This window comes from Ananas comosus, linkage group 23 (genome assembly GCF_001540865.1).
Source record: "Ananas comosus cultivar F153 linkage group 23, ASM154086v1, whole genome shotgun sequence".
In the NCBI taxonomy this organism is placed as follows: Eukaryota; Viridiplantae; Streptophyta; class Magnoliopsida; order Poales; family Bromeliaceae; genus Ananas; species Ananas comosus.
In genome coordinates, this window is record NC_033643.1 from 2,547,930 (window position 1) to 2,569,639 (window position 21,710).

At 36.7% G+C, this 21,710-nt stretch overlaps 1 protein-coding gene across 4 annotated transcripts; it reads right to left on the minus strand.

The window, feature by feature from the left end:
* Positions 432-19,132, minus strand: LOC109727921 (proteasome-associated protein ECM29 homolog). 4 transcript variants are annotated; one of them, XM_020258140.1, is made up of 35 exons: positions 18,859-19,132; positions 18,026-18,193; positions 17,850-17,939; positions 16,629-16,765; positions 16,456-16,546; positions 16,237-16,319; positions 16,037-16,143; positions 15,301-15,453; positions 14,661-14,725; positions 13,718-13,805; positions 13,503-13,581; positions 13,301-13,409; positions 12,742-12,801; positions 12,248-12,366; positions 11,531-11,903; positions 11,250-11,434; positions 11,086-11,158; positions 9,992-10,142; positions 9,719-9,888; positions 9,299-9,643; positions 7,865-8,032; positions 7,474-7,767; positions 6,503-6,679; positions 6,150-6,413; positions 5,821-5,919; positions 5,555-5,739; positions 4,456-4,791; positions 4,032-4,185; positions 3,805-3,915; positions 2,937-3,104; positions 2,329-2,455; positions 1,504-1,662; positions 1,284-1,390; positions 1,076-1,135; positions 432-908 (listed from the first exon to the last, which is right to left on the minus strand). In XM_020258140.1, the coding sequence occupies exons 1-35, from the start codon at positions 19,054-19,056 to the stop codon at positions 708-710; spliced, it is 5,454 nt and encodes a 1,817-aa protein (XP_020113729.1). In that variant the 5' UTR covers positions 19,057-19,132; the 3' UTR covers positions 432-707. The 4 variants fall into 4 exon arrangements, with proteins under 4 accessions (XP_020113729.1, XP_020113728.1, XP_020113730.1 ...); XM_020258139.1 differs by having other exon boundaries at positions 15,301-15,456; XM_020258141.1 differs by lacking the exons at positions 16,629-16,765; positions 17,850-17,939; positions 18,026-18,193; positions 18,859-19,132 and having other exon boundaries at positions 15,301-15,456; positions 16,237-16,368.

A 21,710-nucleotide genomic window follows, 5' to 3' on the forward strand; every position in this document is an offset into this window, starting at 1 on the left:
TGAACTCGCAACCGAAGCTATTTCTTTCCAAACGTCAACCAGAACTCTGATGACTCGATTTTGGACATCGCAATCATTTCACAACACAGAGAGAGAGAGAGAGAGAGAGAGTACTAACAAATATTGAAATATAGAGGATCAGATGCTTAGTTCTTTTTGGCTTGAACCTCCAGAAATGTATGCTCTGATTAAAGCTGCCAAATTAACTGAGACACCCAAGTATGTATCTCTATCTCCACACCACAGGAAGAATAAGATAAAAGGCTTCAAGGATCCCAGGCTTCAACCTCACACTCACACTCCCACTGGGTTGGTGATTTCAAACCTGTCCATCCGAACAAACGGACTAATTCGAATTTAGTACAAGAAGCAAGGTGAGTCTTCTGGGTAGTCACCGGTTTAGCGCAAGCAAGCGTAAGGAGAATAAAGCGTTCATTGCAACAGTTCTTTAATTCTAATTCTTATTCTATTTTAATAGAGTAATAATGGTATAGAACTTACACTGGTAAACATCCAACATCCTAATGGCAGAAAGGTACAATTCACAAGGATACAAAGAATATAATTTTCGATGCTCCAAGGTGCAGGGTGCCAAATATGAAGCAGCTATTAAGACGCACACTTCGCCCAAAAAAAAAAAAGGAATTATGGGGATTGATGGTATTTTGCACGTGTAGATCTCCGGTAGTCGGGAAAATCCAGATCCATTAACGCGCAGCTATCTCTAGCTCGAGCTCTTCTAGAATGGTAGTGCATTTTCTTAGTACTGTCTTTGCCTGTTCACTTTTTTCCACTCCGCATAGGTGAGCCAACGCATCCTTGAACTCTATATTCTTTCTGTACTCCAACGGAAAATCTCTGTACAATTGGATCATCTCCAATAGGCACTCTGAGGCGGCCGTATGAACCTAAAGGTGTTAGGCAGGTGTTAATAGTTGGCTGATATGGAAGCAATAATAGATTGGGACAGTATAAAATGAGGTAATTAGCTGGATCTTTTAACATCTAGGAGGATAAGTGACCAAAAACAAAAATATGAAGCACAGAGGAAGTTCAGCACAAGACAGTTGAATACCTGAGAAATCTTAATTGATTGTATGCATTCAACCATTTTTGGTGCCACCGAGTGAAGCAACTGAATGTAGCAAACACCAAAAGAAGAAAAAAAAAAAACGAAGGTTAAAACACACACACACACACACACACACACACACACACACACACACACACACACAAAGAGATAGCAAAAACAGAAGAGATAAGAAATAATTTTAGATTTTTACCTCATTAATTAAAGAAATTGCATCTTGGGAATAGGCAGAAGGATCACGCGAAACAGGCTGAAACTTAAGACATAGCGCTTTAACTGATGAAAATGCTGCCATTTTAACTGCGCAATAAAGATCCACATATATTAGGTTATCGTGAATTATCATTATGCTTCTCCGCAGAAAATGTTTATATGAAAGCTGGTTTAGAGAAAGTGTCAAAAAGAAACATTACCTGGCCAATTGTGTCCACCTGAAAGGGAAGTTATGAACACTTCTATTATACTTTGCTTCTGATTAAGGATACCATCCAGAAGAGCTATCTGAATGCAAGATCTAACACAATCTAAAACTTTATCAAGAGGAACAGAGATATCTTCACTTTCATCATTTCCTGCAGTGACAAAATCAAATCAGAAGTTTCACTAGTAAGACGACGACCAAAAAAAAAAAAAAGGCTACAAGTTCATTTTTTTCAGCGATTGAAGCACATAAGTGTTTCGTATTGTTGTTCTTAGGCTCCATTTAGCATTAGTAGTGAAATAAACATGAAAAGTTCATACCAAATATTTCCTTTTTTAATTTCCAAATCCAAAGATTAAGTGATGCCAAACATTTCTATAACAAGAAACCGAAGATAACAGACTTTCACATGCACAACTTGTTGGAGATTGAAAGGAGGCTTGCTGAATTCTTGCCAAATTTCATAGAAGTTTTAGAACAGACATACTTGTGTTAGGTGCATAACATGTAAAATAAAAGGAAAGGGTTGCCGTGCATCATCAACTAACATGTAACTGTTGCATAAAGGTTTAGCTGCATGTTGTCAATCTAGGCAATTCTGTTCCTGTTTCTTCTTGTGATTCAAATTTGTCGTTTCATGATAGAGATATGAAAGCATGTTATTGCAAGAAAGTATGTAACGGTATCTTCAAGAAATGTCAAACTGGGTACGGAAGAACATTTCTTACTATACTAAACTAGCCATACGTCTCCATCTTCAGAAAGATGTACATTTTCGACTTCTCAAAATCACAATTTCAGCACTAATTTGACATACCTTTGTCACCGGCTGAGATTGTTAGACTTGCATCTGCCTTGTTGTTGGCACTAGCTGCTTTACAAACCTCAATTAACATGGGAAACACGCTATCAAAAAACTCTGGATTTTTAAATGCTGTTATTACCTGGAGATTCAAGAGAGGATAAAATTACACAATAAAGTAAAGTGCATATTACGGAAAGTTGGGATTTCTAGTTAAGATATCATTTTAACTCTTTATAGACATACTCCCATTAAATATCATCCACTATACTCGACTCTCATCTTTATCTCATAAAATGGAACAAATTTGACTTTAAAATATGGTGAATTCCCACACAATCACTTGATCCTTGCAAAAAGGAAATAAGAACATTTTCAGCATCATACAAAATGCCAATTTACACTATTTAAGTATATTTATTTCTGATTCATTCAATTGCACCTCACATTTTGCAGTCATATTGGAGTTCCTTTTTCCTGATTAGAATGTACAATTATAAGATGAAAAGTGAATGATTCACAAAGAAAAATCTACAATTATACGAGGGTGGTAATCACTATTCCTCATTCTCATATCAAGCAGTGAAATATAGGACATGTAAGGGAGGGATGGGAAACATTACTTCCTGCAAGCATGAGAAAGCCGCCTCACGGTAGGATTTTATTTTTTTTGCGCAGGCGGCAGAAATAGCAGTGATAACAACATTTGGAGCAGCAGGGTCTTCAGCAGATATTGCTTCATGACAAGATGAACATAGCGAAGCTAATGCATGCAAAATAGCATCTTTTCCCTGGCATGCAAGAACAAAATACAGAACTGCAATTTATAGAGCACATAGAAGAGAAATGCAGCAAAATAGTAAATCAACCCATTCAACTTCTGGAAATACAAAGACATGGCAGACATAGTTGTCCACAATGTAAACTTCATCTGTGATAATGGAAATAGTCAAACTTAGCCGGAAGTGTAATGCCATCAAAAGTTTAAATCTTGTGCCAGAGATGCGCAAAATGAGTGGTTGGAGGTGATTAAAAAAGATTCGATTTGTTTATGTAATAACATAGTTCAAAATAAATTTACAGAAAATTTAGATGAATATTATGAAATAAACCTTTGATCCCAACTATTTGGCTTTGACCCTGTGAATCATATTTCTCCATTCAGCTTAATTTCGGGCTAGATGTTTTATCAGAGCCACGGACTAACCTCAGAGATGGAAGTCATACATTAATAAGGAACTAATTTTTGTCCACCACTAGTTTATTGACCGTGAAATACCGAGTTTTAAGTTCAAGATATTGTCATAGAGCTGTAAAAAGTAATGGAGGAACAGATTAAAGAAAAATCCATTTGTTTGGTTAAGTTTAACGCAAGGCTCAAAATGATACAACTAAGTAGAAATCTTACAGCCATTTCACAATTCCCCTGCAGCTATGTGTCAACTGTGCACTATTTATGACGTGCTATGACAGAATTTATGTTTCACATACCTCCCAGAAACGACCAGGTAGTTCTTTGAGAAGGCATTTAAGTAGACTCTGGTGGAACGATGAAAGAGACTCTCCCAGAGTATCACTCAGCTTTCTTATTGCCTTGGCTGACTGCCAATACAAAAAATACTCAGAAAAATTTATTTATTTTTGGTTTTTGCAATCTCGATAACCAAGAAGTAAATTTAGCTCTAGAAAAAAAGAAAAGCAGGTAAAATAGGCAATACCTTTCTTTTACTAGCCCATGATGATGATGAAATACACTCACAAATAAGAGAAATGGTCTCTCCCAAATACAGTTGAAGGGTGACTCTTTCACTACTTGATATCTCATCCCATAGCTCCTCATATAAGGTACTAATGTCCTTATCATCTTCAAATCTGCAAAACAATTTTATCATCTGATGCTAGAACATTATCTGCTATTATATGACCAATTAACACAACATAAATTGAAGTTTACATGCAAAGTATAATAATTATTTGGAAATATGGTTATAAGGTGCATCAATAATTTCAGATTTCACAGAAAATCAAACCAAGAAGAGGGAGCAAGAAAATCAAATTTTAGGTTGGTTTGTGAATCGTCACAATATATAAATGTCGAATTGCATATATGAAAAATAATACTCAATCATATCATTAACAAACCTCAAAACAAAAGTAAGAGGGACAACTATGGCATGGTAGCCACTGAGAACATCAGGAGCAAGATTTAAGTAGGCTTTCAGAAGAACTGCGCCAGAAATTTGTGCATTTCTTTCCCCTAAATGCAGAGCAGAAGTATCTTCTATCAATTTTTGAGCCTGAGGTGGGCTTGCATATTTCAAAGTGATAGCACAAGCAGATGCAAGGGCCCGTTTCACTGCAGCACTCTTTTCCTCCACAACAGCTTGAAATAGGAGCTTTAACATCATGGTTGTGAATGGTTTGATGTCGGCAGTTATCTTTTGTATCAACATGGTGATGAAACTGGCAACACCTACCCTGCAATCGAAAATGCTAATAAGACAAAGGCTTAAATAAATATTATTTCAGAACTCGTCATATTTTTTAAGTGAAGCCGTTCTAGACAAATAGAGAATTGTTGAGCTCTGTGCCACACTAGTATATGACAACTTTAGTAAGTCCAGAAAGTTCCAAATTCATTCACAGTAATCTCATTTGAAGCCCAGTGGAAAACATTTGCCAAGTAACAAACAGCCAAAACTCTGGTTATATCCTTCAAAACTGCAGTGCTTTCTGCTTATTGGAAAAAGTTCATTAAAAAAAAAAAGGAAAACAAACCTCCAGTTTACACTCATACAACAAAAGTAGCAATCAAAGGGAATATATATACAGGCCAATTACTTAGATTAGTAACTAAAATAAAATATTGACAAACTAATAAGCAAGTGATTAAGCATGTGTAGATCCTTTGCTGATTGTATGAAAAACAAGGAGAAATACCAAGTGATAGAATAAGATCCAACAAATTATTTACCCCACAATTGGATTAGAAATTTAGTAAGTTGTCACTGCGAATGCTCAGAAGATGATGATTGACCCAGTAATAGAAGAAAATGTTGGTAGGGAAAAGAGTTGATAAGAAGATACCAGTTAAAATGAAATACATCTAGAAAAAATCTCAATATTGACTTTTAGAGCGCATGTAGGGATGTAATACAAGAGTAAATGAATAAATATGCTTTATGTATGGTTGCAATAGGCTGTAGAGGAAATTACAAAACAGTTGAAAAAGAAAGCTTACCTAGTATTAAGGCCAACTCCGGATCTAACCAACTGGGCAAGGCGAGGAACTAATACATCTAATGACTGTGTATCAACAATTTTTAGACAAACATCGAGGGTTTCCCACATTGGGGAGTCTTTAGCAACAGATATTCGCAAACTTTCAAGTTTTTCTGTTTGGAGTCCAACATTCGCTGCATGTAACTAATTTACAAAATAGAAGTTATTCGATATTGATAAGATGATGTGAAGAATAAAGAATAGAATGTTTTGGCACAGTCGAACCTCAACATAGTTCAGCCTCTGATCTTCTAGGCTTGATAAACATTCTAGCATGCAGCAAACAAGATCAGCCAATTGAGGTCGAAGTGCTAACCCAGCACCCTACAAGTCATTTAGAAAAGTAAACAGATTTCTTTCTTCAGGTAACCAATATTTTCATAAATATAATCTAATTTACAAATATAAGTGGCATGCACATTTAGAAAGATAATAGCCAAATAAATGAATGCATACCCATAGAGCAACATGAGTGCATAGGAGAGTACCTTTTTATTTTAATATGGATCATATAGCAAAATAACAAAATTAACAAAGAATAAAAGGTATCTAACCTTTGCAAGTTTCATGACTATGCTGATCGATGCCTTTTGTATGCTGGAAACTTTACTTACTATCCCTTCACTAAGCAAGAATGGCAGAACAATATTCATTGTCTCACTTGCTTCAGAGACAGTACTAAGCGAAACATCACAAAGTCTAATTGTTAATGAGCTCACTGCACGGCACAAACTATCACCAGAATTTCGTACAGTTTCCTTTATGTCATCCATTGCACGAAATGCGGCTGTCCATATGCTTCTCAAATGCTTTGAAACCTGCATGAAAATGGCAATCACATTAGGGAACACGAGAAATATTTCTTTGCCAAACCAATAAAGGAAGCCTAAAAAAAATTCAGAGTCACCTGACTAAATTTCCGCCCTTGGATGATGTCTGCAAGTGCAAGACACGAAGCTTCACGTGATCGCCAGAGTCTTGATCCAGATTGTGTCAACAAATCATTTACGATGACATCAAAATATTCATCTATCGTCTTTCTTGAATCATCCACTATTGACTTCCAAATATGCACCATAGCATCCTAATATCACAGCCTAGAAGTTACTAAATAAAGACAATATATCTCATGAGGAAATTAAGATTGCATGCAAATGTATCAAACAAATATGGTGAAGTAAATTTGCATCCATACGCAATAAGAGTGAAAGAGTGATGAATATTATAACTCACCCATTTCAAGCAGACAAGCTTGAGTCATTAGAAATGCCATTAGTATGACTGACAAATAGTGTCATAGGTTGTGAATGTAGTAAATATCCATAAAATTCTAAAAAGATCAAACTAAAAAGTAATATGTATATGGTCACTCGATACAGATTTAGTATACGGAAAATACTATATGAATTTACGCATATAAAGCCAGTAAAAGAGCATAGACATCTCAACACTTCTCTGTCAAGACAGAACTCAAGCTAGGATGAACAGAATAACTTGGAAAATCACCCAAAAAAAGAGGCTAAATTTTAATAAAAAAGACTACTTGAGAATCTTACTGACAAAAAAAATCTGAAAATAAAATGCGGTCTATATGGCCTGCAACATTGTTACCTCCTCAACCTAAGTGATACACAGACCATTTAATCACTGACATTAGTGTATAGCTTCTCAAAAACAGCTAATTTAAATGCGCCACATCATAAATTACTCACTGGCTGTCCTTAGAAAATGTAATATTTGGACATGAGGGGTGCATGGAGATCCAGATACATATGAGAAACATTAAACATATAAATCAAAATTTGGAGCCACTTCCAAATACTTTTGAACCATTTGGTATCAGGAGGGGAGAACTTCAAAAAATGTGCAGCTCATTACCTGAACATTTTTATCAGGGTCATATTGGTAGCGGACAAGCCTAGGAATTAAAGAACGGAGATGTGGTTGAAGTGCGTCCCCAGCTTGTTTTGCTATCTTAGAAAATCCAAAGGCAGCCCCCCTCTTGGAATTCAGAGAAGCCTGATAGTTAGCCAAATCCATGAATTTATATATTAAATCAGGTTGCCCCATCTCATTGGCTAGGCTACAAAGCTCCTTGTATGTGCTAAGTTTTCCTCCACCGAGATTTTCACCAATAGCCCCTGCTTGGAAAACTTCGGAATCTTCCATAAGCTAGAGGCCACAAAGCAAGCAGGAAGTAAATCTAAGGAAAAATAGACAACAATTGAAAAAAGAGATGCAAGCAAAAAAGGTGCAGAACATAGAGTACCTTGGTAGCTCTTTTCCTCTTCCCTGAACCAGTCAATGTGTTTACGAGCGCACGAACTAGTTCTTGCTTCATTGATGGATCACCAAGTTCATAAACAATACTCATGCCTTGGGATGCCAAATCTTGTGTTAGTTCATTCTGATCACCAAGAAGGTGGGAAAAGGCTTCCTGTAGAAGTAAAATCATAGGCTTCTAAATAACTTTTTTCATGTATTACTAACCAGATTAATCAACACAAACAACCTCAGTATTATCAGGACATTCACAAAGCACAGCTGTCTATGGAATGTGCATATTAGTGAAAAAAAAGTGTCACAGGAAACACCTCACAGCACGGTTTGTAAAGGTCTTGACTCTTGAGACAATCAAAACAAACAGGAAAAAGAAAAACCAAACAACAGTATCATGTAGTGATGGAATTATTGCATTAATGACGAACCAAATTAACCAGTCCAAAGAATCTTGGTATTATCAAGACATTCTGATATTTAACTATCCAGATGATTTAAGAAGTGTGAATACAGATTTAAGAAGCAGCTTACAACCGGAGATTTAAGAAGTGTGAATACAGATTTAAGAAGCAGCTTACAACAGGAATTTTGTTGTCAGAAAAAAGAAATAATGGAAGCCTTAACTGACATATCTTAGATATAATTTCGTCTTAAACAAGACTGATACTATCCACAGTTAAGGTACCACATATTACGTCCATGCCATCTGGGACTGCACAAACACGCTATATAACCTTTTGCTGATACATGGCATGGGCTGGTCTATGAACCACTAAGAAGTCAGTGTGTGGGCATGCATCGTCGCAGACAATTTTTCAGGTTTTCTGAATTTCCCCCCTTCCCTAACACTTTTAATTCTTGTTAGGCGATTAATCAGAAATTATTTTGCCTGGTTTACGAAGCATAACTTATTTTAGTACATTTGCCTTATTCCTGCAAAGTAGATCAAACTAAAGTAGAACAAGTAAATTTCAAACAGAACTTCAAAAAAAACAAAAACTCATCTATGATACCACGTGCATGATGTTGGAACCATGTAAAATTGTTGAATCCTATGCATCACTATCTAAAATCATCTTAATGTTGCATGGATCGAAGGTGTTGATGGTAATGTGGAAAACTGGAAATCTCATAAATTGATAGTCATTACATAGTTGCATGAAATATGACAAAAATACTGAAATGTTATTTTCTTCGAATGTTGAGATGAAGGTCTCACCCATACTTCCCAAATTACAACATTTAATAATATATTCAATTCTAGCAACTCATTTTCCTATTTTACATCACTTTATTATGACCCATGGAGAAAAAAATAAAACATCTGCTCAAATCTGTAAGCAGAAGAAAATTCACATTGCTTGTACCAAAAAAACTTTTGACATGCTAAGATGTTCATAAAAACAGATTTGAATTCTCGAACCTGTATTTCTGGAAGAAGTTGCTGAATTTTTGGATGATTGCCACAGTACATTGTCAGTGACACCAACCAGACAGTACCAGCACAGCGCTCTTCTTTTCTGCTACTGTAAAGAAGAACATCAAAGAGTTTTTTGACAATCACTTCCTGAGCCATTCCATATGACTCATTATCAGTGCTGCTCTTATGCAAACCATTCGAAATGAATATGGGCATCTCACTGGTAAGATAGTTGGTGCTTTGTGAAAGGGAAACATAATTTGATCGCAGTATCATATCTGCAGTCACAGGGACTCCACCCCATATGAAAGATAGAGCCTCCCCAGCAGCAAAAAGTATATCCTCAACCTGAATGTTTTGAGTTATTAAGGCATAAAGATCAATGAAATTTCTGGTGAGCAGAAATTTGCTAAGATCACTCACCTTTGATCGGCAAAGACTGAAAATCAAATCCAGTGCAACTTTGAGATGTGGAAATGAAGTTTCATTTACAGATATATGCCCCAAAGATATAACAATCTTTTGAATTGCTTTGATATCAGTACCAGAAAGCAGCTTGCTCAGCCTTTCCTGCAAGATTGTTAAAACACCGTCTGCAATAGAGATAGGCGCAATCAAAATGACCAAAAAATGAAATGAATATGATCCTTATTTGCAATAAAACATCAATAAATAAATAAATAAATAAAAGGGTACCTGAAACTGAACTGTGATGAAGTACAGGCAACGGACAACGAAGACCAATATGACCAAGAGCTTCCATTCCAGCAGCAGCCAATGTTGTACTTTCAGACTCGACCATATTAACAAGAACATTAACTACATTCACAAACTGTTCCCCAGAGATCTACATGAAAGTAACTAATGTCAACAATTTGAAAAGGATAGTGAATCATTAAATGTTGCGTAAGAAAAGCAGACCAATGCAATGAATAAGTATCTGTTTCAAATATATGACTTCCCTCAACAGTAGCAATACCCAAAATCAAATTATTTAGATGAAGGGACAAATTAAGGCATAAAAATCAGAATTCATTCTATGTGGAGATGAAGTCTAAAAGCCCTCATCCATATTATATGTATCATTTCAATGTTTATCTATAAAACTTTATTCTAGATCTAGAAAATGTCATCCATATTGATAGTTGGTACTTGTGCAAATATGTGCAAAGTAACGACACAAAAGCCCCGAAAAGAATTCAATCTTACAGCATTAAACCTAACTCGTAATACTCAGTACAATAACATTGACAAACTTGAGAACAGAAAACAAGTAACAAAATCAAATAAAAAGGTAGGAGACATCAGAATGAAAGAAAAACTGGCTACATAGGTCAATTTTAACACATCCTAAACAATCTGAACCAAGGTCTACAACTTCAAATTCAACGACTACTAACCTTTGCTCACAACACCAAACTTCTTAGATGCGACAAAACCTAGGATGTCAACTCAGCTTGTAAAAGAAAGAACTTTCATGGAACTCTACAATTAGGAAACTCAGGTGCCACAAGAAAAATAAATGAAATTCCCATTTAAAAATATAAAAGAAAATAAACATTATTAAGTATAAGAGAAAATAAATTTACACTTGACTAAAGGATTTATCACACCATCAACCTTAAGCCATTAGATAATGAGATAATCCAACCTCAAATACAGCAGTCAAGATGGAAGAAACAATATAAAGCAGAGAATGTACAACCACTAAAAGAATAACTGACACAAGAAAGTTCCCAAAGAAAAGGAAAAAAAAAAAGAAAAGGAAGATAAGGGGGCTAAAAACTTACAAAAGATGGGTCCTTCACACACTCTGCAGTTACAAATCCAATCGTGCATAAAAGACCGTGATGATTTTCAAATCTGGAGCATTTAATAAGAAAAGAAGCTACGTTGGAACCTAAATATTCAATTCAGGAACTAGGAACAATCACAACATGCATGATTTTCAAACCTTAATTTATGGCTTCCACCAAGTGAGGAAACAAGCTCAGATATAAGAATAGATGCCGCTGAAGTTGAAAGAGCAGAACATGCTAACCCCAACAAGCGGGATGCAGCTTCCCGAGTATCAGGATCAATATGGCCTATTAGACTCTTGAGCCAATGTAAACGGTCCACATACCGTGATGCAACCAACTGCGAGAACTAAAGCAAGTTAGAGAGAGAGAGAGAGAGAGATTAATGTCAAAAACTGGCATGTCCCAATTTTCAGTGAAGGATAAGGCATGGAACCTCTGGTAAATGAGAGCCAATTTCGACTAAAGCCTTAGAAGCAGTAGAATGCAGTTCACTAGAGCCTTCAGATGACATAGCATTCTCCAGCAGCACACACATTGTTACTGCTGGGGAATCCGATAGATCAACATCGAACTGACAGCTGTTCGTCCTGTAATCTGTCTCAAAACACTTCATCAAAAACTTGATCATTGCAACATATGTTTTCGAAGAAAAAAGCAGCTTTTCCTCCATTTGCTTTAATAGTTTTGGTTGCTGGCGACATATATAATCTACCATCTTGCTTAAATTCGGATATATGAGATCAGTATTTCTCCCAGATATCTTTTCCTCATCTTTTGTAAGATGGAGGCCTTCAAGAGCCATTTCTCTGAAAGAAACAGGGGAAATAAGTATTACAAATAACAGCAAGCATGAAGCAAAACGTATACGGGATATCCAAAGTAGACTTCATGTAAAAAACTTTCAGCCGAGAAGAGAAAAAGATACCAAAGTAAACGGTATAGACGAACTATTGGCGGATCATTATTGGACTATCATTAGAAAAGCAGCTTCTTCACCAAAACTTTTTGCAGGCAACATATAGTGTATAAAAATAATTGGTGTGAGGTATTCGAAGCAATAAAATACTAGACAAATTTTTAAAAAAAAAAAGCCATATTCAAGATGCATTAAATAGAGTAATAATAGAAGAGTTAAAATTTGATGACTGACCTTATATCCATCTTTGTGTCCGCAGCTCCAAGCATGCAAATATATCGGCTAGGGCAATGTTGCAAATCATATAAAATTGTGGCCCACCTCACAGCACAAAAACGCACTTCACTTTGTTCCTTAAAATAATCGTGAAGAAGTTTTAAGTAATATCCAAGCGGTACAGTATAAGGCATCAAGTTGCTAAAGAATTGTATAGCTATCCAATTAAACATTTCGCAAAATGAAAAGAAATGAACTTTCTCATGAAAAGGCTAACAATTTAGCCATTTACCATGTAAAAATACCCAAAAGCAGATAAAATTACTGATCAAACCACAGTAAAATGATACAAATGAATGGTATTTTAATCATTCGGGATGCTATTTTAATCATTCGGGACACTCCAAAGTTTATACCAATATATAGCTACTCTAAAGCTTTCAAAGCAAATAGACAAAAAAAATAAAAAAAATAAAAAAAAATCATAAAACAGAGAAAGAGAAATGAGTTACCACTTGACAATTTTCTAGCAGAAATGCTTCCAGATCCTTCAATACTCCTTCTGGAGCACCCTAATGTCGCGAAAGATCCATAAGTTTCAGGGAAGAAGAGAAAAGGATCTCAATTACAGGAAGAACAACATTAATTGACGATTGCACCGCACGCACACAGGGGAAGATAACTACCAAAGGTCAACTAGTTAAATTTCCCTTGAGCAACAAAATAATATGTACTTGAGCAACAAAATTATAAAATTTGATTTCTAAATAGTTAAATTTCCCTCGAGCAAGTCTAACCATAATGCTCACGACAAAGCTTGAAAAGGACTTCAATATCTTTTAAACTTTATATCTTTGAAAGGTCACCATTAAGATCATGAAAATTGACAAGCTAAGCCAAAAATCTAACTACATTGACGAAGTTGATAAATAACAAGATAGTCTCTCTATAGCAAATAAGATAGCATCTATCATCCTAAGCATATTCTCCTACGAAGCTTAAGTTACATGAGCTAGAGATCAAGAACAATACATATGCTCTATGGCTAGCTCCATACAGATAACTAATTACCTTATAGGCAGCAGCAAGAGAAGTGGCGGCTTCTTGAATAGTTAGACGAAGAGACTGGTCCTCCAACTTTAAAGCAGTAAAAAGTCGAACAGCCATGTCAATTTTGTCTCTGAAACATTGGTACATGTAATATTAAATGTTAAGTCACAAAATGTCAGAATAATGTGTAAGTCAGTATGAAGTGAACTGAGAAGAAACATGCCTGAACAAATTGGGCAAGCGAGAAGCAAGCAAACCAATGGCTTGGTATGCAAATGTTTTGACATCTCTAGTTATGGAGTCTGAAGGAAAATAAACAGTTTAGCAATAATTTCCATAAGCCATTGCATGTAGCATGGTGATCATGCCACTGATTCTTATTCTTGATTAAGAGAAATGAGAGAGAGATAAGAATCTACAGAAAGATACTGCAGATACCTGCTTCCGTGGATGAAGAACCATCAAGAGAACGTAATATTCCACTCAAGATAACAGGGCCCATAAGTTTCAACTGATCTGGTGCTGCCTGCATGAAGGCAGACATGATATGGCTAGAACATATGTGATTAAGAAAAAAACTCATAGTGGGATAATCTGGTACATAAGTGATAAAGATTATGAATTTGTCAATTAGCAGAAAAAATACAGAAAAATGATGTAACAAGCAGTAAACCATACTTGTGCCATGTAGCACATGCTTATGTGATAAATTGACTGCACAACAAGAAAATGTTAAATGTGCAACTTTGAACCAGAAGTATTGACCACTTAGCTACACCAAAGAGAAGTCACGGTGTGAAATAATCATGGTTCATCGCATTATATGATGTTCTTCTTTGGAGATTTTCTTTCTTTTTTGCATGTATATCAATTTATCATTTATTCATCATTAAATGCAGCTCCAACATAATGCATTTTAATATTAGAAGTCATCTTTCTCCCTCATTGAGACCATTCCATTGACAAGAAAATATTTCTGAAAGGTTGCCGATAGATTTTATGAATTGAAACTTTAAAATCTAAATTGCAGCCAGATAAGAAGGTAGACAAATTTACCCACCAAATGGACTCGTAACTCTTATGACATATCATCAAGAAGAGATTCAGGATGATTCAAATGAGAAATAGGTGTTTAGATAATGAGCAGTTAGAGGAACAAGAAAATGTGTTCCATCATTTGTCATGAGGTACAATATCAGTGCTTGATGGTCCTAAGCTTAAGCCTCAGCATACAAAAAAGAGTTTTCCTAGCAGTCATACTCAAAAATACAGCATACATCATCAATAATATATTCTACTATGACAGACAAACAAGGACATATTAACAAGCAAACTGGCAATAAAAGCTGAAGTGTAGAAACCAGTGTATCAAAGCACATACATGTTTAAACACCCAGACAGTAAATTCCATCCCCAACTGCTTCAACCTTGAAGTTGTCCCACTGCCTACCAAATTAAGAAGTTGAAAAAGCAAAGTAAATTCACCAAACAAATAATGAGACACATGTAAACTTGTAAACAGACAACGGAAATGATGAAAATTATATCATACTCAAAAAAGCACAATAAAGCACAATATATATACGGCATGCTAACTGTTACAACTAGATGGCTAATACGAAGACTTCAAAAAAAAAAAGAAAGATAGAAGCAACAGCATTCTACTTGACAAGTTACAACTAACTACTAAACATACTTATAGCTATAGGCTTGTTCACATATTGTCACCACAACATAATGTCCAAAAGATCCTCTAAGTCATTCTTCATGAAAAGTTTGCTAAATTGTTATTAAAAAAGTAAGGAAATAGTCTGAATAAAATGTTCAGTAAATTGATTCTTCGCCACTGTCAACCCATAAACCTCAAGCAGAACATAAGAGACAAAGGGAAAGAGAAAATCCATGAGTTCTAATTTTAATAGAATTTGGTATGGCATACTTATTACTGCTGAAATAACAGAACATTTCATACAAATTTGATATGAATTTGATATAAGCTCCTAAACAAGAAAAGTAATTACCATATATGCAGCCAAAGATGCATTGCAGTGTGGAAGGAAATGCATTAGCTGCAGTGATTGATCGGCTGAAAATAGACATAAGTCGCACTCGCAATGCAGAACTCCCGGGAGCAACCCTCAACTCTACAGCTATATTATCTACCCCACTAGTCCCTGCTATGAATTCAATATGGTTTCAATAAAAGTAAGGAGACAAATAATAGCAAGTAAAAAATTATGGGAGATTAACTATATACTATGTTTGAAGCAAGGATTTATGTGCCGTGGCACGTGGCCGTGCCGGAAACTTGCCGGCACGGTACGGCACGGTGCGTGCCGAGCCGTGCCGATGCGTGCCTGTCAAAAAAATTCTTGTGTGCCGACACATAATAGCATGAAATATTTATTTTCTTTAGCAACAAAATATTCTAACAATTTATTATGCCTTTTTATCACATATTTTGAACTTTATTGAGGAAATTACTTACTAATTTAAAGAATAGAGGGTTTTTGAGCTGTGCCATCGGCACTGGGTCTGTATTGTGCCGGTATCTTGTTGGCACGGTACGGCACGGTAGATACGGCCCGTGCCGACGGGCACTTAAAACCTTGGTTTGAAGTTTTAATACTTAAAAGGACACTTGTATTAAATTGAAAAGGAAGAAAACAGAAACCACTTCTTACAGTTAGATTTACTGTATAACAGTTAAGCAAAAAATGTAAATGGACGAAATGATGAGACAATGCCATAACATACCGTTGAACAACATAAATAGTCTGTTAATCAGGTCAGAATCATCCAAATTGACGCCAGCAGCTTGTCTTTTTAATAGCTCCTCTCCTCTCTTAACAACCGGCTCTTGACTTGAACAAATTATCAGGCAACAAAACAAATGACTCATATATAGCGCCAAAAGAATGCACTTCTTCAAATTAAGCATGCAATTAGACAAGTACCTGTCTGAAGCAGCAGCTAAGTAAAGAGGATATACAAGCTCAGGTGCTAGTTGCATGGCTTCAATGATGTTCAAAATCCCAAGCTGTATGGAAAAGAATATCAGGATCTCCAAAGGATGAACTTAGCGTCAGCTGAAGCACACAAACAACCAATTCAGGCAGCTAAGCATGCTCATGAAAAAAAATAAAAAACATTGAAAAACATAAAGAAAAACTTACTTTTCTCTTTGTAAGCATATCACCTTTCAAAGGCAGCTTTCCAGTAACACGATCGGATTGAGCAACTGAAAGTCCCGCTGGGCAACCAACACTAAAACACTGCCAATTAATATTTTGGACAAAAATGTTGGAAAGCATACAATCAAATCTAGTTATTTGTGAAGATCCCGTACCCAGTAGATGGTGTTTGATATAAGACAGTGTGAAGACAAAACTCTGAAAATACTTGCCCATCCTTAGAATCACCAATGGCTCTATACTTGGCAGCAACACTTTCATCAATCCGACTTGAGTGACAATCTCCAATCATCTGAAACCAGTAAGGTGTTGCAGTGCATCACTTTTTACATTTATTACTATTCAATAAGCAAATGCAGATACGAACTTCGAAAGTGTCAAAGTTCTGATGAGTTCAACTTGGCTCACAACCAAATTGATTTCACTTGAAGAAGGAATTTATTTCATTTGAATGAGGAAGGATACTTATTATTGATATCCAACTAATGATCAGATATGACAGACGAATATTGAATAATGACTTAAATAACTCATCTGGAGGCAAGAAGATATTGGTTTTTGTTTGCATCTCACCGTACTATACCTTTGAAAGAAGGACTGACAGGAAGAGGTCTCAGCTCAAGAGTCATGGAATGTTCGGAAGACTCGTAGAAATAAAAAGAGGCAGATAGCAACCGGATTATTCACCATTCTTTAGGGTAGCATACTATATTCCACATATTTCGGTATGAACATGCACATGTACTTATATTGTCTATTGACCCGGATATGACAAAACGCTTACAATGCCAAAATTTGCCATGGAAAAATGAGGTTCTTAGGTGTCTTGTTAGCACAGATATGTAACATGTATGCAGTATGGTATATACTACCCCATGCCGACAAGCAGTAGGGACATGCTTACTACAATGTTGTGGCCCAATATAATGAAACAAATTGGAAAGTTAACATGCTGATATTATGTCTACGCAGTATGGTATATACTACCCCATGCCGACTAGAAGTAGGATGTGCTTAATACAATGGTATGGTCCAATATAATGAAACAAATTGGAAAGCAACAAAAAAAATGCAAATTAGGGAAACAAAGAACACATGGAAAATCCTGAACTGATCGATCATTTCTCAGTATCTTCTGGATAATTAATTACCTCGGACTTGGAGAAAAATGAGTTGCTCTGATAACCTGATTACCGACCTCACAAGAAGATAATTAGGTGATTTTTTTTTATCTATTTAGGACATAATAAAGGATAATATTCAACAAAAATGTCAATAATAATCAAAGGCATCTATTTGGCTGATTGAGGCAGCTAAGTGAAACATCAATGAAGAGATTAAAAATACTCAGCAATAACAATATATTGCGAACTAACCTTCGCAACAATCCTCAAGATGATGCCCTGATGTTGAGGTGGAATATTTGCTACATTGACTAAAAGATCAGGAGCCATATTTGCCTTATCCTACAAACAATTGGTCGGTTAAAATTATTAAGCATGAACATCTTTACATAGGGAGATATAATATAGAAAAAAAGAAAAGAACTGACCTCATTAGGCAAGCGATCGAATGACATCTCAATATAAACAATACAAAAGTTTCTAACCATTGGAGAGGAACTGGCTTCATTATAAATTTTCCACAGCTCCAAAAAGGGTAGCCTGATCTCTAGGCGGTGTTTCACCCGCTTGTTAATATGAGTCAGAATCTCCATAACCTAACATCACTGAAGTATAAGCTATGATTTTGACAATCAAATATCTTTACAACATAGTACATTCACCGAATTACCATATACGATAATGAGCTACACAATTCTTACAAAACCAATCTAATAAACAAAATCAACAAAAAGAAAGTTGCAAAACATGATAACCGGGCCTGTTTGGCCCTGCTATAGAGTGTAGTACTTTTTGGTGAAGTGTTATCTACGAAGTGCTATTAGGAGAAGCACTATATTAAACAGCTTCTCCCTAGAGCAAAATCAAAAACCCAAATAGTAACTTCTACTTTTGGACCCCAAAATCACATTTTGTCTTCCCACTGCATCAGAAGCTCCAGAGTTTTCTGATTACCTCACGTTTTGTTACAAGTAACTACTGTAACAACTACAGCTAAAAGCAGAAGGAGACGCAGGATCAAACACAGGTTCAAATAGGCCCTAAGCTCCGCGAAACATAGGATTCCGCTCATACATCGTCACTCAAATCAAGTATCTACAACTGTGAACAAGCTACAGCAGCTAAAATCGTACACAAACGGATCATAAACAAGCAAACAGCAACAAATATCAAATCCAAAAAAACACTGGGAATCGAACTTTGCTCGATCAAACAGAGTAGCAAACCAATCGAAACGCCGCAAAGCGGAGTGCGAGGATACCATCTTTCGGATCGAAGGGGAAGGAGAGGAGAGGGAGGCGATGGAGTAGGGCAGGATCTTCGCGAGCGCGGGCTCGAGCTTGTCGTCGTCTGTGAGGGCGAGGCGCGTGAGCATCCGATCGAGCACCTCCGCCCTCTCCTCCTCCGCTTTCGCCGCCGCCGCCGTGGAGGAGGAGGGAGACGAAGAAGCCTCCGCCATTGTTGTCTCTTTTCGAGTTCTTCGAGAACAAGAAAGGTTCGGAAATTGAGAAAGCAAATGGGTTTTCGTTTGGCGGAGATATAAGTCCTTTATATATATATATTTATATTTATTTATAGGTGGAAGTGGCCACTGTGCTTTTTAATAAAAGGTTAAAATTGGAAATGTGTGTAAAGAAATGTTTTTATCTATTTTTTAAATTTATAAATTTTAGAAATATTTGTCAGATTTTGATAAGAAATTAATAATTTTTTTAATTAAAGGATGTCTCATTAATTCTTTGAATGGCAAAATTTCTTATTAAATTATGAAATATTCTATTGTAAAATTTTAAAATAGTTAAATTTTTATTGGATCTTATAGAAAATTATACATTTCTTACGAGTAAAAAATTTGACTACAAGAGAGAATGTCGTTTTACGTCTTTTATTTACAAAATATATTACTTAATTTTAATAATAATACGAATAAAATTAAGTGCAACAAGTCATTAAAAATTATGTACAACAAAATTAGTATCTTAAAAATTAAATATAGATTATAATACACGAAAAAAAAAAAAAAAAGTACTACTGGTTGACTCTAAATGCTGTCATTTTATATTATTAATGCATAAGTATAAATTATATAAAAATATTTTGATCAATTTATTCACGATTTTTTTTGCATTTAGCCCCCTGGCAAATTTTTATTTTAAAAATATCCCTGTCAAAATTTAATTTACAAACATAGCCCTAGGCCTGCCACACGGGCGGGGCTGGGGGCGGTAGTTAAGTTAAACATGATTCGGATATCCATTACTATTGACATCCCTACTTCCTATTCCTCTTTTCAATAAAAATGCGTACTAAACACTGTGAATTATTCACCGTGTTTGCGGTGAATGATTTACCGTGTTCAACTTAATACACGGGCTCCGGTGCGCTGACGTGGCGCGTACGTGGCGGGCCAAGGATCATTTTTACAAATTAAATTTTAATAGGACTAATTTTAAAATAAAAATTTGCCGGGGAGCTAAATGCAAAAAAAGCCCATTTATTCATGTGCTCCAAGTGTCATGCATATGCAAAATAATTAACAACATTTCAAAAACTCACAAAAATATATATGCATATCTGGAAGTTACTTGAAGTAATTTTTTAATACATAAAAGTGTGAAAATTAAATAATTTAAATAGTGACAAAGCATTTTTGGAATTTTTTAATTCTCCCAAAATATTTCAATCTATTGGAAATTTGGAATAACAAAAAACTGTTCGTTGACTTTTTTTTTTGACCAATACGACGTGAATCCTTATCCTATTCGAACTCCGACGTTAACGGTCACTAGCATTTTGGCCATGAGACGTTTATTCCGTTAAAAGAGAAACACGTGCATTCCAAAATCCTAATCCTACAAGGGTTTCAAATCCTAATCCGGGTTTTAATTTGTATTATATATTACTACACAGGGGCATTAACGTTCATGGTGAATGGATTTTTAGCAATACTCCCCTGTGTTCTTCCACTTCCGAAGCTCGATCTCATGTTTCGATCCGCGGCTTCGGAGACGAAGGAGACGATGTCTCTCGACTACTGGAGGTGCGTGTTCCGCTGCATCGGGACGAGCGTCTTCGAAATTCTCGAGAACGCGATCCGCGTCGCCGCCGCCGACCGCCCGGACGAGTTCGCCGCGCGGAGGGACCGGATCGTGGAGGCGCTGTACACGTGCCGGCTGCGCCAGCGGTGCTCCGACTGCGACCCAGCGGCCGACGAGCAGCGTGGGTCGTCTTCGGGAGCTACTGCCGCGACGACGCTCACCGACGGAACAGACGCAGAAGCAGAAGTCCCAGGTTACGTCTAGCTTTCCGGGTTTCGGTTTCTTGATCGGGTGTTTTGGTTGACGCGAAGTTTCGGCTGATCGTGGAACGATTCTTGCAGGCACTCCCGGCGCGAGTTTTCTCGGCGAAGGATTCGCCGCGGATGACAATCTTGCCAGGGATTCTGTCGCTGCAGATTCGGAGATTCGCGGCGAATTCGACCAGGGGAATGCCGGTAAGCCTAGTGAGGAGCAAGTTCCCGCGCAGTCAATCAGGTGCGAAGATACGGGTGCGAAAAGGAAGCGTGGAGACGCGACGAACGAATCCCAGGAGCCTCGCGACGTGCCGAACAAGAAGCACAAGCCAGCCAAAGCCGATTCGAAGCCCGCGAGCAGCGAGACGATCCCCAAGCATTCGCAGAACCCAGGCCGATCTGAGGTTCTGAAAGCGCACGCGCCTCCCAGCGCTGCGAAGGCGGTGAGTACTGCAACAATTTGATTCCTAGTCTCTGATTATTACGCAAGCGCGAATTCAATTCATTTTTTCACCGATCTCTAGTTTGCTAACATGTTTTTCGCGTACATACGCAGGCAACACAACAGCGTCAGGACGATAAATCTCTAGCTGAGAAGTTAGAGGCTTCGAGGATGAGGTTCTGCGACGGATATCGAGCAGGTATATATGATCAGTTTCTTTCCTTCCTTTGATGCATCTTTCAGACAAATTTTCGAATTCGGCTAATGAGTTTCTGCGCTGTTCTATCTCTCAGCAACGAAAGTGCGAAATGTTCGAGTTCTCGAGCTGCACGAAATACCGAAGCTGAACAATACCAGAAAGGGTTCTAACAGGAGTCGC